Source organism: Halichondria panicea, chromosome 2, assembly GCF_963675165.1.
Source record: "Halichondria panicea chromosome 2, odHalPani1.1, whole genome shotgun sequence".
Taxonomy (NCBI): domain Eukaryota; kingdom Metazoa; phylum Porifera; class Demospongiae; order Suberitida; family Halichondriidae; genus Halichondria; species Halichondria panicea.
This window is the reverse complement of record NC_087378.1, coordinates 7,744,107-7,760,433: the sequence shown is the minus strand read 5'-3', so window position 1 is coordinate 7,760,433 and position 16,327 is coordinate 7,744,107. Positions and strand designations below refer to the sequence as shown.

Here is a 16,327-nt window from a genome sequence, read left to right as displayed (position 1 = left end):
AAAAATAGACAGTATTTACCAAACTCTGAACAATTTACAAATACCTTTGTTATCCAGGGATGATAATACTGTTTATCGACAAGACTGACTTTTTTATTGGTTTTTAAGCATTTGAAAAAGGCCGATTCTCTCCTAATTGGGACTACAATCACACAGCTGTTGTCGAGTACTCTGAGTCTTGTATCTTGGTGCTGACCACAAGGGCAAATAAAACCAATGGTGGGACAAACAAAATGGTTCAGATCTTTCAGCCCAGCCATTATTGTTGTGTAGACATACGTACAAAGGTCGTACAGATCGATTGATGAATTAACTGATCTTGTAACGCGTATCTCATAGCAACCAGCATGGGAGACCAATGTAACGACGTGATCATAAACGTCAACATAAAAGGAAACAATGTTTCGTTTAACACGTGCATCCGCAAGTTTCCATTTGGCTCCAAAAATACCATCGTCTCCATCCGAAACTAACTTAGCAATCATAGCACAGAAAAGGCCAATTGGTACAGAATCTGCAAAACTTTCACTAGTACCATACTTGAAGAACAAGAGCAGTGAAACTGGAGTATCATTATTTGGAACGGGTGCAGTCAACAATTCCTCTTGAGTAGCACAATCTAGAATAGCAGGCATGAAATATCGAACTACCGAAGTTTCACCGTGTATAGACACCTCCTTTGCTTTGATAGGTGAAATCAGATGTACATGTTCCAGAAATATGACGAGGTTTTCCAAAGGAATAACCTTTTGGTCATCACCAGAAGAGGGTAGGGATTGTTGAATTGTTTCGAGTGAAAACTGTCCTTTTTCTATCCAATTGTCATAATGTTTTCCCGCACAACATTCTTCATATCTGTGAAGCTTCAGTAGAGGCTTGGTTATCAATGTACTAATACTGTTGAAGATGACTTGTGGGCTACATATGACATTTTTCTTAAACCATCCACCGATCTCTGGTCGATAAATAATAGTTCCTAACTGGTTGAAATACCAAAGAGTAAAATCCACAGTATCCTCGTCCATATTCAACTCGTTGCCAATCTTCATACAATCTTCCAGTTTCACAATCTGGTACTCTTTTCTAAGAATGATACTGAACAATAGCTGAACAGGTCGAATGGGAACTTTCATGGATCCCTTATTGTCTCGAAGACAGCTGCGAATATGAGCTCTAATTGGTTCAAGATCCTTATCATCACCTTCATAGTTGTCAACTTCAAAGAATATTTTATTCTCACGTGCATTTGCTGGGACTACGAAATCACTAAAATATGATTTTGAAGTAGTTTCCTTCACCGATTTGTGGAGCTCTTCTAATCTTTGTCTTGTTTTTGTTGCCACTTGCTCAGAAACTGTGTTTTGTTGCTGTACCACTTCAGAACCGCTTACTTGCTGTTGTATGGTGTCTCTGACCTCTTTTTCCATTTGACGCTCAAGCTCATCTTTAAAAGTACCAATGAGTGTGATAGTTGGTTTAACACTTGTAAATTGTTTGTACTTGTCGTTTACGGGCAATATTTCAGATGTGTGGTAGCTAATTCCAGACAATATTTGGGCAATAGTCTCTCGAATCGAATAGTTTGCTTCGTACGGTGTTATTCTATCCTCATCACGCTGATAGCGTATTTCGTATCGTTTATCAAATTCTTTGTCTAAAGGGAAAAAAACAAAAAATATTCCAGGACCACCACATATGAAGGGAAGCATCTCCAAAAATCCAGGCTGTCCACCGATATCAATAATATTGAGCAGAATCTTGTGCATTGAAATAAACTCTGCATAGTTTCCAGAAGTAACAACTCCTCTGATCTCTGCCAACACACGGGAAAGTTTTGATTTAGTTTCGTCTGTTTCAGTTGGTTCTGTTGTTTCGTTAGATTCACCAACTGGACTGGAATCGAGCTGAGTTGATGATCCTTTAGTACTTGCAAGTTTCTGACTGGTATTTGAATCAAGAGGACTTTCAGAGTGAACTGCCTGAGTGGAGTCAGAGTCAGTGGGAGCAGGTTCCTTCCTTTCTGTCATTCCAAGTAAGTATTTGAAAAATGCTTTCAATTCATCATCCAAGTTTTCAGAAATCTCCAAGTCAAATTTTTCTTCGTCTTGAAGTATGCAAAGTGTTTGTATGCATTCTGCTAAATGAGTGCTATAATGTTGTCTGTCCTTCAGAGGCAAAGATGATATATTGACAAGGGATCGAGTTAAACGCTTTCGAAAAGTCGTTTTCCCAACACCCGGGAGTCCAATGAAGTACAGTTTCAAATATTGCATATCAATTTGTTCTGTGTCTTCCATAAGCTCGTTGAATCTTTGAAGATATTTGTCTGCATTAGAAAACAGTATTGAAACTCAGCTGATTTTCAAAATTACTATTGAAATGTGATTACCTTGTTCTGAGTTTTCATCACCACTGTCGTCGGAATGGCTTTCATCAACATTGGTGTTTGCAATATCCTGCATGCAATTAGTACAACATTACATCATTACATCATACAGATATACATAAATCATTGTGCTCATACACATGTAGGAAATGTAAGACCCCACAGGGTTTCATACAGGTGGGGGGGGGGGCTGGGATTTCCCACCCCCAGACAAAATTTCCCCCCCCCCTAGAAATCTGAAAATTAATGATGTCATAATAAAAATGTATAACTTTTCAAAAATGTCTACAATCTCGAACTAGACTATGGTTTGAAGCACAAAAAACCCAAATTGCACCTCAGATAACTATTCAGATAAAAACTTTCCGGGGAAAGACCCCTAGACCCCCCTCCCAGCTAAAAATCCATAAAACCCTGCCCCACTCCCTCCCACTCAGGTAAAATTAATATTGGAACAAACGCATACTTGTACTCGCTCGTCATGGACCATGGCACTTTCAAGAAGCTTCACTATATCCCTCAAGCTGTTATTTTCCATCTCAGCTAGATATAGAGCAGTCTTCCCATCCTGCAATTCATAGAAGTCTGAGATGATACACAAGTCATTCTGAATTATTAAAGTCTCCTTACATTGTTTCTATGATCAACATTTGCACCATACTTTACTAAGACATTCACCACATCCACATGATCTTCCTCACTTTGCTCAGCGGCTCGCATGAGTGGAGTCCACCCATCCTGTGTGGTAGACAAAAAAATAGCTAGAAGTGGGATAGTGGTGTTTGATATAGCAGGTAATTTTCGGGGAGGGGGCAATTAAAATATTTGAGGGTTTTGTGGTTGAATCTCGAATATTATACCCACAAATGAAGCGACCTTCCTACTTTTCCTACAGTGCAAGCAGCAACCACGAAAATAATATCCACAAACTGGCTAAATATTACTTGGCCTCTACGAATAATTATTTTGCCCCCTAGAAATAACCGCTATACGGTAGTCATATTGGGGACCTATGTAGCTGCCACAAAGGCCAATTTCCGCTAAACTGAACTTAACATTGTTCTACATAGATCTACATCAGTTACACTTCGTTGTATACCATATAGCGCGAAATTTTCGAGGCACATATATTTCGTGGAATAGCCGTTTTGTTGCACAATGTTCGTGGAACGACTACTTACCGGAAGCCACGCCTTTAATCTTTTACACGTTATAGCAGATAACATTTTCGTGGACTTAAGTTTTCGTGTAGGATTGCTAACCCACGAAATCAGCGAAAATTTCGCGCTATACGGTAGAATGTATCTATAAAAAGCAATGCGGGTGCTGATGCCTCGGTGGATGTTTGTATCAGGGGAAACAAGAGTGGGAAATGATCAATCATGATTGTTAGAAAGGATGACAAAGTACAAAGTCAAAAATTAATGCCTGCTGCATCAGTACAGTAGAGCCTTGCAACTCTCTTCTCACTGCTAGCGTTCTAGCGCAGAGCTAACTACTAAGTAGAGTAGCAACACTCCAAAAACAAGTTTTACTACGCACTCTTCTGAAAAGGCTGTAATGGGATTCCAAGTAAGCAAAATTTGGAGAACGAATCATTATTACGAATTAAAATCCAAGAAAACATGACTAGAAGCCTATATAGAAACTATTACTTGCACTTCATTGATCCTTGAGCATGCAGCTGTAGCAGTCTATACACACACACACAGACACACACACTACCGTATATAGTAAAAGAGTTGTTCATACCTCATCAGGGAAATCCACAAATGCCCCCTTCTCCAGTAGAAATGTAACCACCTTGGCATGACCCTCTTGAGCAGCCCACATCAGAGGAGTCCATTTTGTCTGTTAGACAGTTACTACCGTAACACACAATGCAGGTATTGTCTCACTCACATTTGTGGGCAAGTCAATCTCTGCTCCCAGTGCCACTATTCCCTGCACTATCTCCAGGTCTCCTGCTACACTGGCCAGCACCAACGGAGACCACCCTCTCTGTACACACACAATGTTACATTGTACACTGCCATTATAGTAAGAGGATTACCGTGTCCTGAATATTAACTTGAGGCTTGTATTGCAGGAGCAGTTTAGCAATATCAAAGTGTTTGTTCTCAAGAGCCCACATCAATGGACTCCACTGGAGCTACAGTACAAGGGCCATTATACAAATGAAAGCACCGCTGGTGCTGATGCATCGGTGGAGGTGTCAAAGCTACATAACATAAAGCTACTACTAGCTATTATAGCACACACACACACACACACTACCGTACACCTCGCTTGTGCATGTGCACCGAGGCATAACAAGTATAGCCATACACCATTATACCAAGGGCGTATACAGAGAAGAGGGCATGCAACTCGCCCAATTCTCAGAATCATCCGACTTCGTATTGAGCTATTTTTAGAACTGCCCACAAAACTCCCACGCGTAATCTTTGACCGCACAAGGTAAATCAAAGTCTTTTTTATATCTGTGCTAGCTCGATTGCAGCGTAGTAAAACTAGTTCTCAGCAGCAGTATGGCTCGTACTAGCAGTGTCAAAGGCAAACCATCCAACATTGTTCACGTCCGTATACTGGATTCTATTTTTAGCATATCCGGTCTCTGATACGAAGTCGGATGAGTACGTAGGGTACATAGTGAGTTGCATGCCCTCTTCTCTGTATACGCCCTTGATTATACATACCCAATCATCATCTCTGATATTGACGTCACAGTCTCCTTGCTCCAGGTAGCCTCTCACCACTTCAATGTCAGCTGTATCACTGCGACATTCTGCCAGTAACTTCTCTGAGATAGGGAAATGCTGGGGGAGGCCATTAAAGCTTTCTATTAGACATTTGTAGATGGGCAGGGCAGTACATTTATATAAGCTAATTCACCTGTTTTTTTTCAACAAAAAACTCCTGCTGTTGATAGCTGCTCTGGAGAATCCCTACAATCTGTTTAGTCCAGGGCAATCTTTTCAGGATGGCCATAAACCTTTCAAAGTCAGAGGGAGAGGTTTTGACTCGATCTGTCATGAAGTTTACCAACTTGGTTGCCTTGGCACGGTTGGTGTGCACGGGGTGGCGGATAAATTCTCGTATTTGGTTAACGAGGAAACCAGCTGCAATCACCTCATCGTAAAATTGCTGGGGGGCTTGAGCGATGGTGGTAATGAGCGCTGACATGCAGGACAGCATCGTCTTGTATTGCGGGGTAGACTCTGGAAACATAGTACACTTATTACTGCCGTAGAAACTGGCTTATTACCTCTGAGTAAGTGCATCTTATTATAACCGCATGCTCAACTGCAGGTTTTTTGTACTCAAATTAAAGCACTTTTCCAATTACGCGAAGGATATTGGAATCGATTCAGCTAATTTCGTTTATCTACCGTACGGGTAGAAAATTTCGAGGGTGTAAATGTTCGTGCAATTCAATATTCTGCCTTATTTGGAAAATTTCGCGGGTAGTAAATTTCGTGGATTTAGGGTGTGTCACTATCTCGCATGCGTAAACAAAGCCTTTCGCAGGTTTTAATTTTCGTGTTCTGCAGCCACCCACGAAAAACGCGAAATTAAAAACACCTCGAAATTTTCTACCCGTACGGTATGAGCTAGCTAGCTTGTACAGTGCACAGTAGCTACAATGTATATAGCTGGTGATATCCATCTGGAAGGACTCTCTGGGCATGCTGTTACCTTGTCTAATCATGCTGAGAGAATAATTAAGCAGTTACATACGTACATGTACCTTGATTATGTCGGCTATGTGGGGAGTACATTGGTTAGATGGCCTATATTAAGTAACATGTAAGAAAGATATTGCTCTGCCCCTTCACACCTGATCTCACAAGAAACTGAGGGGGGGGCTTTAACAGGTGCAGTTTTGTGTTCTCTAAATCAGACCACGTGAGACTCGTGTTAGTATCAAGGCAGATTTTAAGCATTTTCCTGAGGCAAATTTCGACGTTATTTGGATTGTTTTTCTCAATGTCATCCAGTGTGTCCGTATTTATTTTAAGAGCACGTCCTAAGTCGTACCAGTTGGACCTAGCAGGAAACAATAGCTCATAAACTTGTTCCAAATCACTCGGATGTATCTTTTCATTCATCTGAAAGGGGGGAAGTAGCAGATGAAATTCATGAAATGATTTGGCCTGAGGCCTAGGACATTGACATGTTTAGTCATTACATCAATTACCAATATTACCATGCATATACATGATACGTACAGTATAGCACTCCCTTTATTGATAAAACCAGTAGGCAGGCTTTAACTGTAAGATTGGCACCGCATATGACTACAAAGCACTAAATCATGTAATTACAGACTATAGTGAATGAAGTAGTTTCAAGCTGCGCTGTGCTAATGCCTCTTGGCATTTTGCTTCGCTTCGCTCAAGTATTAGAGTGTTATAGAGAGGAGGTATAATTAGTTTACTTTGTATAATGTTTGTTGTTTAAATTGTTGACAATGAACAAATTGAGATTCCACAGTCATTACAGAAGAGGAAACTAGCCTCGATCCCAGGCCGCACTATCATCAGGGAAGTGGGCCTGGTATCGACTGCTTGCGCATGCGCTAACCATCCGCCGGTATCTGGCGGCTACAGATAACAACGTTTATAGTCAGTAAAACAATGACGTTACAACGAACGGAAGTGAAGCATATAGAATGTTCGATTGAAGGTTTCTAGCCCATCTGATAGCATTCTGATAGCTACGCTGCTATGTTAACAAAAGACTCACAGCCTGCAACAGTGTGGATGACAATCGTCTAAACGGAGTGAAAGCTGACACTACTAGCCTATATGGACAGGCCACGCCCATCTAATATTAACCTTGGTGAAAGTCTACATATTTACATAATTATAATTATATAGACTGTGCAACAAACCTACAGCTTTGTCTCTAGCTAGCTATAGCTATAATTATAGCTCTGTGTATAACTTTTAATTTGTATTCTAGCTTTGTCTGTGTATTTATATTATCTTCTGTAAAGTTTCATTATGGTAAATTTTACGGGAAAAATATCCAATCATTTTGCGCATGCGCAAGCAGTCAGTAGCAGGCCTTCTTTCTCTCTTGAAGGCCTGCGAAGGAGGCTAAATGGAAACAGAACTCTATCTAATGGCTATCTTCAAGGATAGAAGCATGTAGAAGTTTTAATATTGTATTTCCTAGATCTGCAAAGAGGTCAACGTTCACAAGGGATGCTTCTGGCAGTGTACATGCATGCAGCTTTATTTGTAGCTAACAAACAGCTAGCACTTTAGTGCAAGGCTAACTCATAAGTTGAATAGAAAGTTTGTGCGAACAGATGATGCTATACTAAAGAGACTGCAACAGCCTTCACTCGAGAAAGAAGCTTTAGTTAGCAAATCCACAAACCAAGATAACGTAGCTTGAAGCCTGTTATTTGTCGTTGCATTGAACCATTGGCAGTTACAATTGGAATAGACAGACACACACACAGTCAACTTTACCGTATCCCTTATGCGGCTATGCCTCAAGGCATAACAAACATAATTAATTAGCTGACAGGCACATGCACTTACAGCATTATGATGTTGATGTCTTGCTACAATTTCCTCCTCAGTACGAACGGGTTCACTTTCAGTTGTTGCTTCACTTCTCTCTAATATAAAATAAATTCTGATAGTGTTGTATTAAGAAAGAGCAAGGATCATACCTTTGATTTCAAGCATTTCCAATAGATCCGTGTACACTTCTCCGTGCCCTCGAAATACTGCTAGGAAATTATCGTACCTCTCTGGATAATGCTTTACAACATTTAAAACAGCTGTAAAGAGTCTTTTAGCTTTGTTCACTTTAGTTTCATTCAATTCTATTGTCTCCCTCACAACAGCATCAGATATCAGTCCCCTAGACAACAGTAAGGTAGCCAGTCCCCTGGGGTCTCTGGAAAGACCCTCAACAATCTTCTCAGCACAAAAAACCATTCTCTCATAACCAATGTCTGCAAACAAGAATATTGTATTATTAGTCGACTAGTGACAAGCTGTGACTTACTTCCAGGTCCTGGATTAGACTCCACATCTCCGCACTGAAGCAGCAAATGATGTGAAAACACCACCAGAGAAAAACTCAGAACAGGAGTCAAAAAAAATGTTACAAGAGAGAGATTAAACTTGTCTCTTTCTCTTTTACGCTCGTTTTCTATAATAGAAACGATACAAAATCATTAACGCAACAAGAGCTGCCTCGCTAAACACGTAACAATCAACTGACCTTTGACTGTGCAATTTACTATCTGTTTGATGATCCTCCGTGGATTCCAGCGAGTCAAACAAGCTCTGATGAACAAGTAAGACACCAGAAACACCACGGATACAATAGCTACGACCAGGGCACTTCCCCTCCACCCCAGATCACACGGAAACAATCCAGTCCAGCTCAAATCCACCACTGGCACCGGACATATCACAAAGTTAGATGCATCTGGGTGTGAAACACAGAATTAATATAGTAACCCTTTGCATCAATTCGTAACTTACATGCAGAGGCTGAAAAGGACCCACTGGTTCCAATAGGACAGAGGATGTAGCCAATGGTTACTAGTATCTGGTACACTCGATACATGAGAGGGTTTATCAGTACTGACACTACACAAGCTTGTAGCTGCCAGCTTGGCCTGGGAAATATCTTTGATAGCTCTGGTAGAGGTTCATCATCACCAAGGGTACCAATAGTGACAGCTGACTTGTTTCCTGAGGATCTCATGCTTTCTTTCCAGCTCAGCTAATGGCCTTCAAAATTCAAAATCAGTAGCCATTTAAATACTGGGTGTGACAATACCACCCATGTTACATGGGTGGTGTTGTCACACCCTTATTAAATGTTTATTCATACATGAATAAACTTGTGAGAATCCATCAAAAACATCATAACACAAGACATCAAACACCAGGAAAATTACAAGATGACATAATGAAAACAGTTTCATGATAGAGTTTATTTTCCCTTCTTGGACTTGAGTTTTCTCTGATAGAACTCGAGCTCCTTGCCCTCTAAAATGTACCCATCACACCGGCCACTCTGCCCTGGTTGAGATGACACCGCACGCTGCAGACAGTGGACACATACATAATCTATGATATAATGGATTAGTTGCATACTAAACTATATTTTAACTTACACAGCCAGCCTATTCTTAAAAAAGTTACAAAGAAGACTCAGCCCCCTCCCAAATTGTACAACGACAACACACATCCTAAATGACAGGGTTCCAGACATGTACACCACTCACCTAGAAGTCTTCCAGTGAGGAACTGCTCCTCTACGTGTGGGTCAATCTTGGAGGTGGATTTCCTGGCAGCAAGCTTCTTCTGAACGTGGTTGGACTTCTTAACAGACAGAACATCACTATGATCTTCAGTCGATTCCTACAAGAAAATAATGCATAATTATCAATTATCAATCAAACAAACCATGACTTAGCGCAAAGACAATTTTTTACCTCTGTCTTCTTTGACTTCTTGCGGCCTAAAGGAATCCCATAATGTGCCTCGATCTACAATAACAAAAGTCAGGGTATATGATCAATCACTGAACCAATAATCTATACACAGAGAAAAAAAACATGCTGATTTAGCACAGAAAACCGTGCTAAACGAATGTATTCAGTTTTAGCACGTTTGCACATGTGCTAAACAACCTGATGTGCTAAACCGGCACATGTGCTGAATTCTAATGTGCTGAAACAGTTGTGCTGATTGTATTGTGCTAAATCAATTTCAAACATTAGAAAGAATAACAACAATACATCAATACAGTATTAAAATTGTATTAAACAATGCAATTGTAAGATACTGCCTTTGACTTCTCAGCATCACCTGCATGCGTAAAGTAGAAAAATATGACATAAAGCCAGTAGAATTATATAACCAAGTATAAGAATAATTAAAGTGCGTATAGATTAGGTACATAACATCAGTCATAGCATGAACAAAGTAAGGTTGTTCCACCCCCCTTTCCACTGATAGCATTCACTAGTCTGTTGACAGGAGGTGGGGTTATTCACAGCATTGCAATGAAACTTAGGGGCGAAATAAGACATCACTAACGTTTATTCATCCATTCATAGCATGAACAAAGTAAGGTTGTTCCACCCCCCTTTCCACTGATAGCATTCACTAGTCTGTTGACAGGAGGTGGGGTTATTCACAGCATTGCAATGAAACTTAGGGGCGAAATAAGACATCACTAACGTTTATTCATCCATTCATAGCATGAACAAAGTAAGGTTGTTCCACCCCCCTCTCCACTGATAGCATTCACTAGTCTGTTGATAGGAGGTGGGGTTATTCACAGCATTGCAATGAAACTTATAATTATTATGGGGCGAAATAAGAAAAGCCTTTGCTGTGATCCATGACAAATGCCGAGTGCATAAAAAAGTACATGAGCCAAAAGCAAAGAATTGTAGCTACAGAAAGAGTCATATAACACAGATAAGACCAAGAGGAAGAGTACGCTACCTCCAATAGACTGTACACAGGAGGCAAACTCACTATTGCATGTAACCACAGCCACTTGAGATACAACAATAACAATAACAATGCTGATAAGAAAAAGCAATTAGTAGTAATCATCACTAACGTTTATTCATCCATTCGTTCATCGCAGATTAATTTTAAGAACTTACGACAGCATGACTGTGGTTGTGATGTAGGTTAGACAGAATGCTTACTACGGTTAGTGGGAGTTGCATACTCTTCCTACTCATTATAGTCGTTTTACGCACAATTAAGTTTGCGAGACTATAATAATGCAAATGAGTTCTTGTTGTGCTATTATAGAGCAGCATCAATATTCGGGGCCATCAATTATCTCGTATAGAGAGCAGATTGAGAAGTTGTCTGTTACCGACAATACTCGTTGTAAGGGCTAAACAACAAAGCTTAATACGAAAGTTTAATTAAACTGCGTTGTCCTATATAATATATCGATAGAACTGTTAGCTGAATAGGAACAGCTATACAGCTGCAAGGCCGGCAGAGACAATATGCTACAGGTGGCAGTATAGATTTGCATTGGAAAATCCACAAATGCTCCCTTCTCCAGTAGAAATGTAGCCACCTCAGCATGACCCTCGTGAGCAGCCCACATCAGAGGAGTCCGTTAGACAGTTAATACCATAACACACAATGCAGGTATTGTCTCACTCACATTTGTGGCCAGGTCAATCTCTGCTCCCAGTGCCACTATTCCCTGCACTATATCTCCAGGTCTCCTGCTCTACTGGCCAGCACCAATGGAGACCCCTTTCTGTACACACACACAATGTTATACATTGTACACTGCCATTAGTAGAGGAATACCATGTCCTGAATATGAACTTGAGGCTTGTACTTCAGGAGGTGTTTGTTCTCAAGAGCCCACATCAATGGACTCCACTGGAGCTACAGTACAAGGGCCATTATACAAATGAAAGCACCGCTGGTGCTAATGCATCGGTGGAGGTGTCAAAGCTACATAACATAAAGCTACTACTAGCTATTATAGCACACACACACAAACACACTACCGTATACCTCGCTTGCGCATGTGCACCGAGGCATAACAAGTATAGCCATACACCATATTACATACCCAATAATCATCCCTGATATTGACGTCACAGTCTTCTTGCTCCAGGTAGCCTCTCACCACTTCAATGTCAGCTTTCTTACTGCAACATTCTGCCAGCAACTTCTCCGAGATAGTCTGCATGCTGGGATCCCGGGAAGCCCACATCAGAGGAGTCCACCCTCTCTATTAGACAATTACTAATTAGTAACTAATTAAAATTAAGTAAAAACTAATTAATGCATGCAGCTATTACATTTAAGCTACACGTAATTCACCAGTTTTCCCTGGAGGATGCCTACAATGTCTTCAGTCCAGGACAATCTTTTCATGATATCCATAAACTTGTCAAAGTCAGAGGGAGAGGTTTTGACTCGATCCGTCATGAAGTCCACCAACTTGGTTGCCTTAGCACGGTCAGTATGTATGGGGTGGCGGATAAATTCTCGTACGTGAACTGACTGAATGAGACCAGCTGCAATCATCTCATTACAGGTTCTCTGTGGGTCTTGAGCTATGATGTTATTGAGCTGTGGTGTGCAGGACAGCATTGTCTTGTATTCTGGAGAGGACTCTGGAAAAGAGCAACTCCATTGAACTATCTGTAGCATTGGGAATGTGTTGATATGCATACCTTGATAATGTGGGGCATATGGGGAGTAGACTGGTTCTGGAAGCTGAGCTGAAGGGACTGTATGGAATGGAAATATGTTAGCTATTGACATGTAATGTGATATGGTACTTCATATGCATTAGGGGAATATTGGTCTGCCCCTCGTACACAATGGGAGTGGCTAAGTATGTAGCAATTGACACAAACACAGTATCACAATAACACCTACATAGTTGGCGATCGAAAAAATTCCTTGGCACTGAGGTGGGAGTGGCTGTAGACTAGAGCACATTGTTAGTGGTGTGGTGTTAGCAAGAGTATATTATTATTACAATCAGAACTCCTTGGCACTTGGGTGGGAGTGGGAGTGGCCGCTGTAGAATAGAGCACATTGTTAATGGTGTGATGTTAACAAGAGTATAATATTATTACAATCAAGATCGGAAAAATTCCATGGCACTGGGGTGGGAGTGGCTGTAGAATAGAGCACATTGTTAGTAGTGTGATGTTAGCAAGAGTATAATATTATTACAATCAGAATCGGTAAAACTCCTTGGCACTGGGGTGGGAGTGGCTGTAGAATAGAGCACATTGTTAGTAGTGTGATGTTAGCAAGAGTATAATATTATTACAATCAGAATCGGTAAAACTCCTTGGCACTGGGGTGGGAGTGGCTGTAGAATAGAGCACATTGTTAGTGGTGTGATGTTAGCAAGAGTATAATATTATTACAATCAGAACTCCTTGGCACTTGGGTGGGAGTGGGAGTGGCCGCTGTAGAATAGAGCACATTGTTAATGGTGTGATGTTAGCAAGAGTATAATATTATTACCATCAGAATCGGTAAAACTCCATGGCACCGGGGTGGGAGTGGCTGTAGAATAGAGCACATTGTTAGTACGTGGTGTGATGTTAGCAAGAGTATATTATTATTACAATCAGAACTCCTTGGCACTGGGGTGGGAGTGGCTGTAGAATAGAGGACATTGTTAGTAGTGTGATGTTAGCAAGAGTATAATAATTATTATTATTACAATCGGGATATATCCAGCCGTGATATCTTTCTTGCTGTCCTAAGTTGTACCATTCGGTCCTAGCAGGAAGCAAATGCTCATAAACCTGTCCCAAATCACTCTGATGTATATTTTGATTCATCTGTGTGGGGGGGACAGTAGCAGATAACATTTATAAAATGGTTTGGCCTGAGGTCTAAGACATTGATATGTTAGTCACTACATCAATCATCCAAGTCTTGTGTTAACGTCCAATGCACGTTTCGTCTCATACGTACAGTAGTATCCCAATTAATTGATAAAACCACTGCATGCAGGCTTAACTGTAAGATTGGCACCACTTTGGTAGCATAGATTACAAAGCACTAATGTATGACATATATAGCAGGATATGATGAAGAGTTAGAGGGATAGGAAACGGAGTGGTGCACGTGATGATTTTACATTGAATCTGCAGTGGAGCCTCGAAAATTATCCGCGTTACGAGGCTATTAAGCACATTTTTGCCGGGTAACTCCTAAAGCTGTGTTTCCTCGAGACATCATCTCTTTCAGCAACTTATAACACGCCTAGTCCATGAGCCACGTGTAGTACTTGGTAATGACTGACCACACCCAGTAAAAAGAGACTTTCCAATAAAGTTATATGTTGTTTTAGAGCTATTGGAACATGTAACGTGTAAGCGTGCTGGTTATGACTACTACAATAGGTATAGACCTTGAAATATAAGTGAGTTGCACGGACTAAGCACAGTTACTTGTAGTTTATTATGCACTGAGTATAGAAATAGATATTGTTGTGATGGCCTCGATTAAACCGCAGCGTAGCGCGGATGTTATACTCGAGATACCAACCGTTTCCTATCCCTCTAACTCTTCAATCTATGGCTGCACTCAAGAAGAAGTAGAGATTTGTATATAATGTTTGTTGCAATTGTGACAATGAAGGATAGAAGCACGTAGTATAAGTTTTAATGCATTTCCTGTCAACGAACAATTAAAAAAAGGGGTAAATCTGCAAATAGGTCAAAGTTTAGTTTACAAGGGATAATTCTGGCAGTGTACATGCATGTAGCTTTGCAGTTCTTTTCTGACTCTTGTAGCTAACAAATAGCTAGCGCTTTAGTGCAAGGCTAACTCACAAGATACAAAAGATTTTGAAGAGACTGCAAGAGCCACAGCCTTTACTCTAGCCATAACTTGAGGAAGAAGCTTTAGTTTGCAAATCCACGAAAAAAATCCAAGATAACGTGGCTATAGAAGCCTATAATTATATAGAAGTTGTTATTTGTCGTTGCATTGTAACCGTTGGGTAGTTAAAACTGGAATAGACACACACACACACACACACACAGTCAGCTTTACCGTTTGTTATGCCTCGTGCGGCTGCGCCTCGAGGCATAACAAACATACTGACTAATTGGCACATGCACTTACAGCATTTCGATGTTTTGCTACAACTTCCTCCCTAGTGCGAATGGGTTCACTTTCAGTTGTTACTTCACTTCTCTCTAATAAAAAAGATAGTGTATTAATAAATAAGAGGAGCAGTGATCATATACCTTTGATTTCAAGCATCTCCAATAGATCCGTGTACATTCCTCCACGCTCTCGAAGTATCGCTACGAAATCATCGTACCTCTCTGGATAATTTTTTACAACATCTAAAACAGTTGTGTAGAGTCTTCTAGCTTTGTCCACTTCAGTTTCCCCCAATTTTATTGTTGCTCTCCTCATACAAGTGTGAGATATCAGTCTCTTAGACAACAGTGAGGTAGCTATTCTTTTGAGGTCCCTGGAAAGGCGCTCAATAATCCTCTCAGCACAAGAAACCATTCTCTCATATCCAATGTCTGCAAACAAGAATTATTAGTCGACTAGTGACAAGCTGTGACTTACTTCCAGGTCCTGGATTAGATTCCACATCTCCGCACTGAAGCAGCAAATGGTGTAAAAACACCACCAGAGAAAAACTCAGAGCAGGAGTCAAAACAGATGTTATAAGAGAGACATTAAACTTGTCTCTTTCTCTTTTGCGCTCGTTTTCTAAAACAGGAAGGATACAAAATTAATTATTAACGTAAGAATCCTCGCTACTGATCTAGTAAACACATAATTTATAATCAACTGACCTTTAACTGTGCAATTTACTATCTGTTTGATGATCCTCCGTGGATTCCAGCGAGTCAAGCAAGCTCTGATGAACAAGTAGGACACCAGAAACACCACGGATACAATAGCTACGACCAGGGCACTTCCCCTCCACCCCAGATCACACGGAAACAATCCAGTCCAGCTCAAATCCACCACTGGCACCGGACATATCACAAAGTTAGATGCATCTGGGTGTGAAACACAGAACTAATAATAACCTTTGCATCGATTCGTAACTTACATGCGGAGGCTGAAAAGGACCCACTGGTTCCAATAGGACAGAGGATGTAGCCAATGGTTACTAGTATCTGGTACACTCGATACATGAGAGGGTTTATCAGTACACAAGTGGCTAAATGCAGTACGTTAGCCTGTGTAGAAAGGGTTAAAATGACCGTGAATCTCATTATAATTGCACCGTAGCTAGCCTAGGGGGCGGCTAATAATAATATTATCACGAATACGCTGTGTCGCGCAGTCCAGCGAGTCCTGGCCCTGAGGAGCCCTGAGGAGTCCTGGGAGTCTGGAGAGTCCTGCGAGTCCTGCGAGTCTGGAGAATCTGGAGAGTCCG

General features: G+C 40.8%; 1 protein-coding gene across 3 annotated transcripts in view; it reads right to left on the bottom strand.

The window, feature by feature from the left end:
• The window catches only part of LOC135332127 (uncharacterized), a 45,432-nt gene that overhangs the window by 20,347 nt on the left and 8,758 nt on the right, over positions 1-16,327 (bottom strand). The window contains exons 2-25 of one of the 3 annotated variants that reach the window (XM_064527452.1): positions 15,998-16,100; positions 15,735-15,944; positions 15,502-15,648; positions 15,165-15,455; positions 15,040-15,113; positions 13,625-13,745; positions 13,527-13,559; positions 13,423-13,464; positions 13,323-13,364; positions 13,223-13,264; positions 13,123-13,164; positions 13,023-13,064; positions 12,923-12,964; positions 12,820-12,864; positions 12,612-12,668; positions 7,945-8,024; positions 6,228-6,498; positions 5,282-5,607; positions 5,086-5,205; positions 4,440-4,538; positions 4,289-4,387; positions 4,139-4,237; positions 3,017-3,124; positions 2,853-2,954 (exon numbers count right to left, since the gene is read on the bottom strand). In XM_064527452.1, the coding sequence (XP_064383522.1) occupies positions 2,853-2,954; positions 3,017-3,124; positions 4,139-4,237; positions 4,289-4,387; positions 4,440-4,538; positions 5,086-5,205; positions 5,282-5,607; positions 6,228-6,498; positions 7,945-8,024; positions 12,612-12,668; positions 12,820-12,864; positions 12,923-12,964; positions 13,023-13,064; positions 13,123-13,164; positions 13,223-13,264; positions 13,323-13,364; positions 13,423-13,464; positions 13,527-13,559; positions 13,625-13,745; positions 15,040-15,113; positions 15,165-15,455; positions 15,502-15,648; positions 15,735-15,944; positions 15,998-16,100 (2,637 nt within the window). Of the gene's footprint in view, positions 1-2,852; positions 2,955-3,016; positions 3,125-4,138; positions 4,238-4,288; positions 4,388-4,439; positions 4,539-5,085; positions 5,206-5,281; positions 5,608-6,227; positions 6,499-7,944; positions 8,025-9,656; positions 9,793-9,866; positions 10,548-10,617; positions 11,653-12,611; positions 12,669-12,819; positions 12,865-12,922; positions 12,965-13,022; positions 13,065-13,122; positions 13,165-13,222; positions 13,265-13,322; positions 13,365-13,422; positions 13,465-13,526; positions 13,560-13,624; positions 13,746-15,039; positions 15,114-15,164; positions 15,456-15,501; positions 15,649-15,734; positions 15,945-15,997; positions 16,101-16,327 lie in introns of those variants that run through there. The other 2 variants (XM_064527455.1, XM_064527454.1) reach the window with 2 other exon arrangements.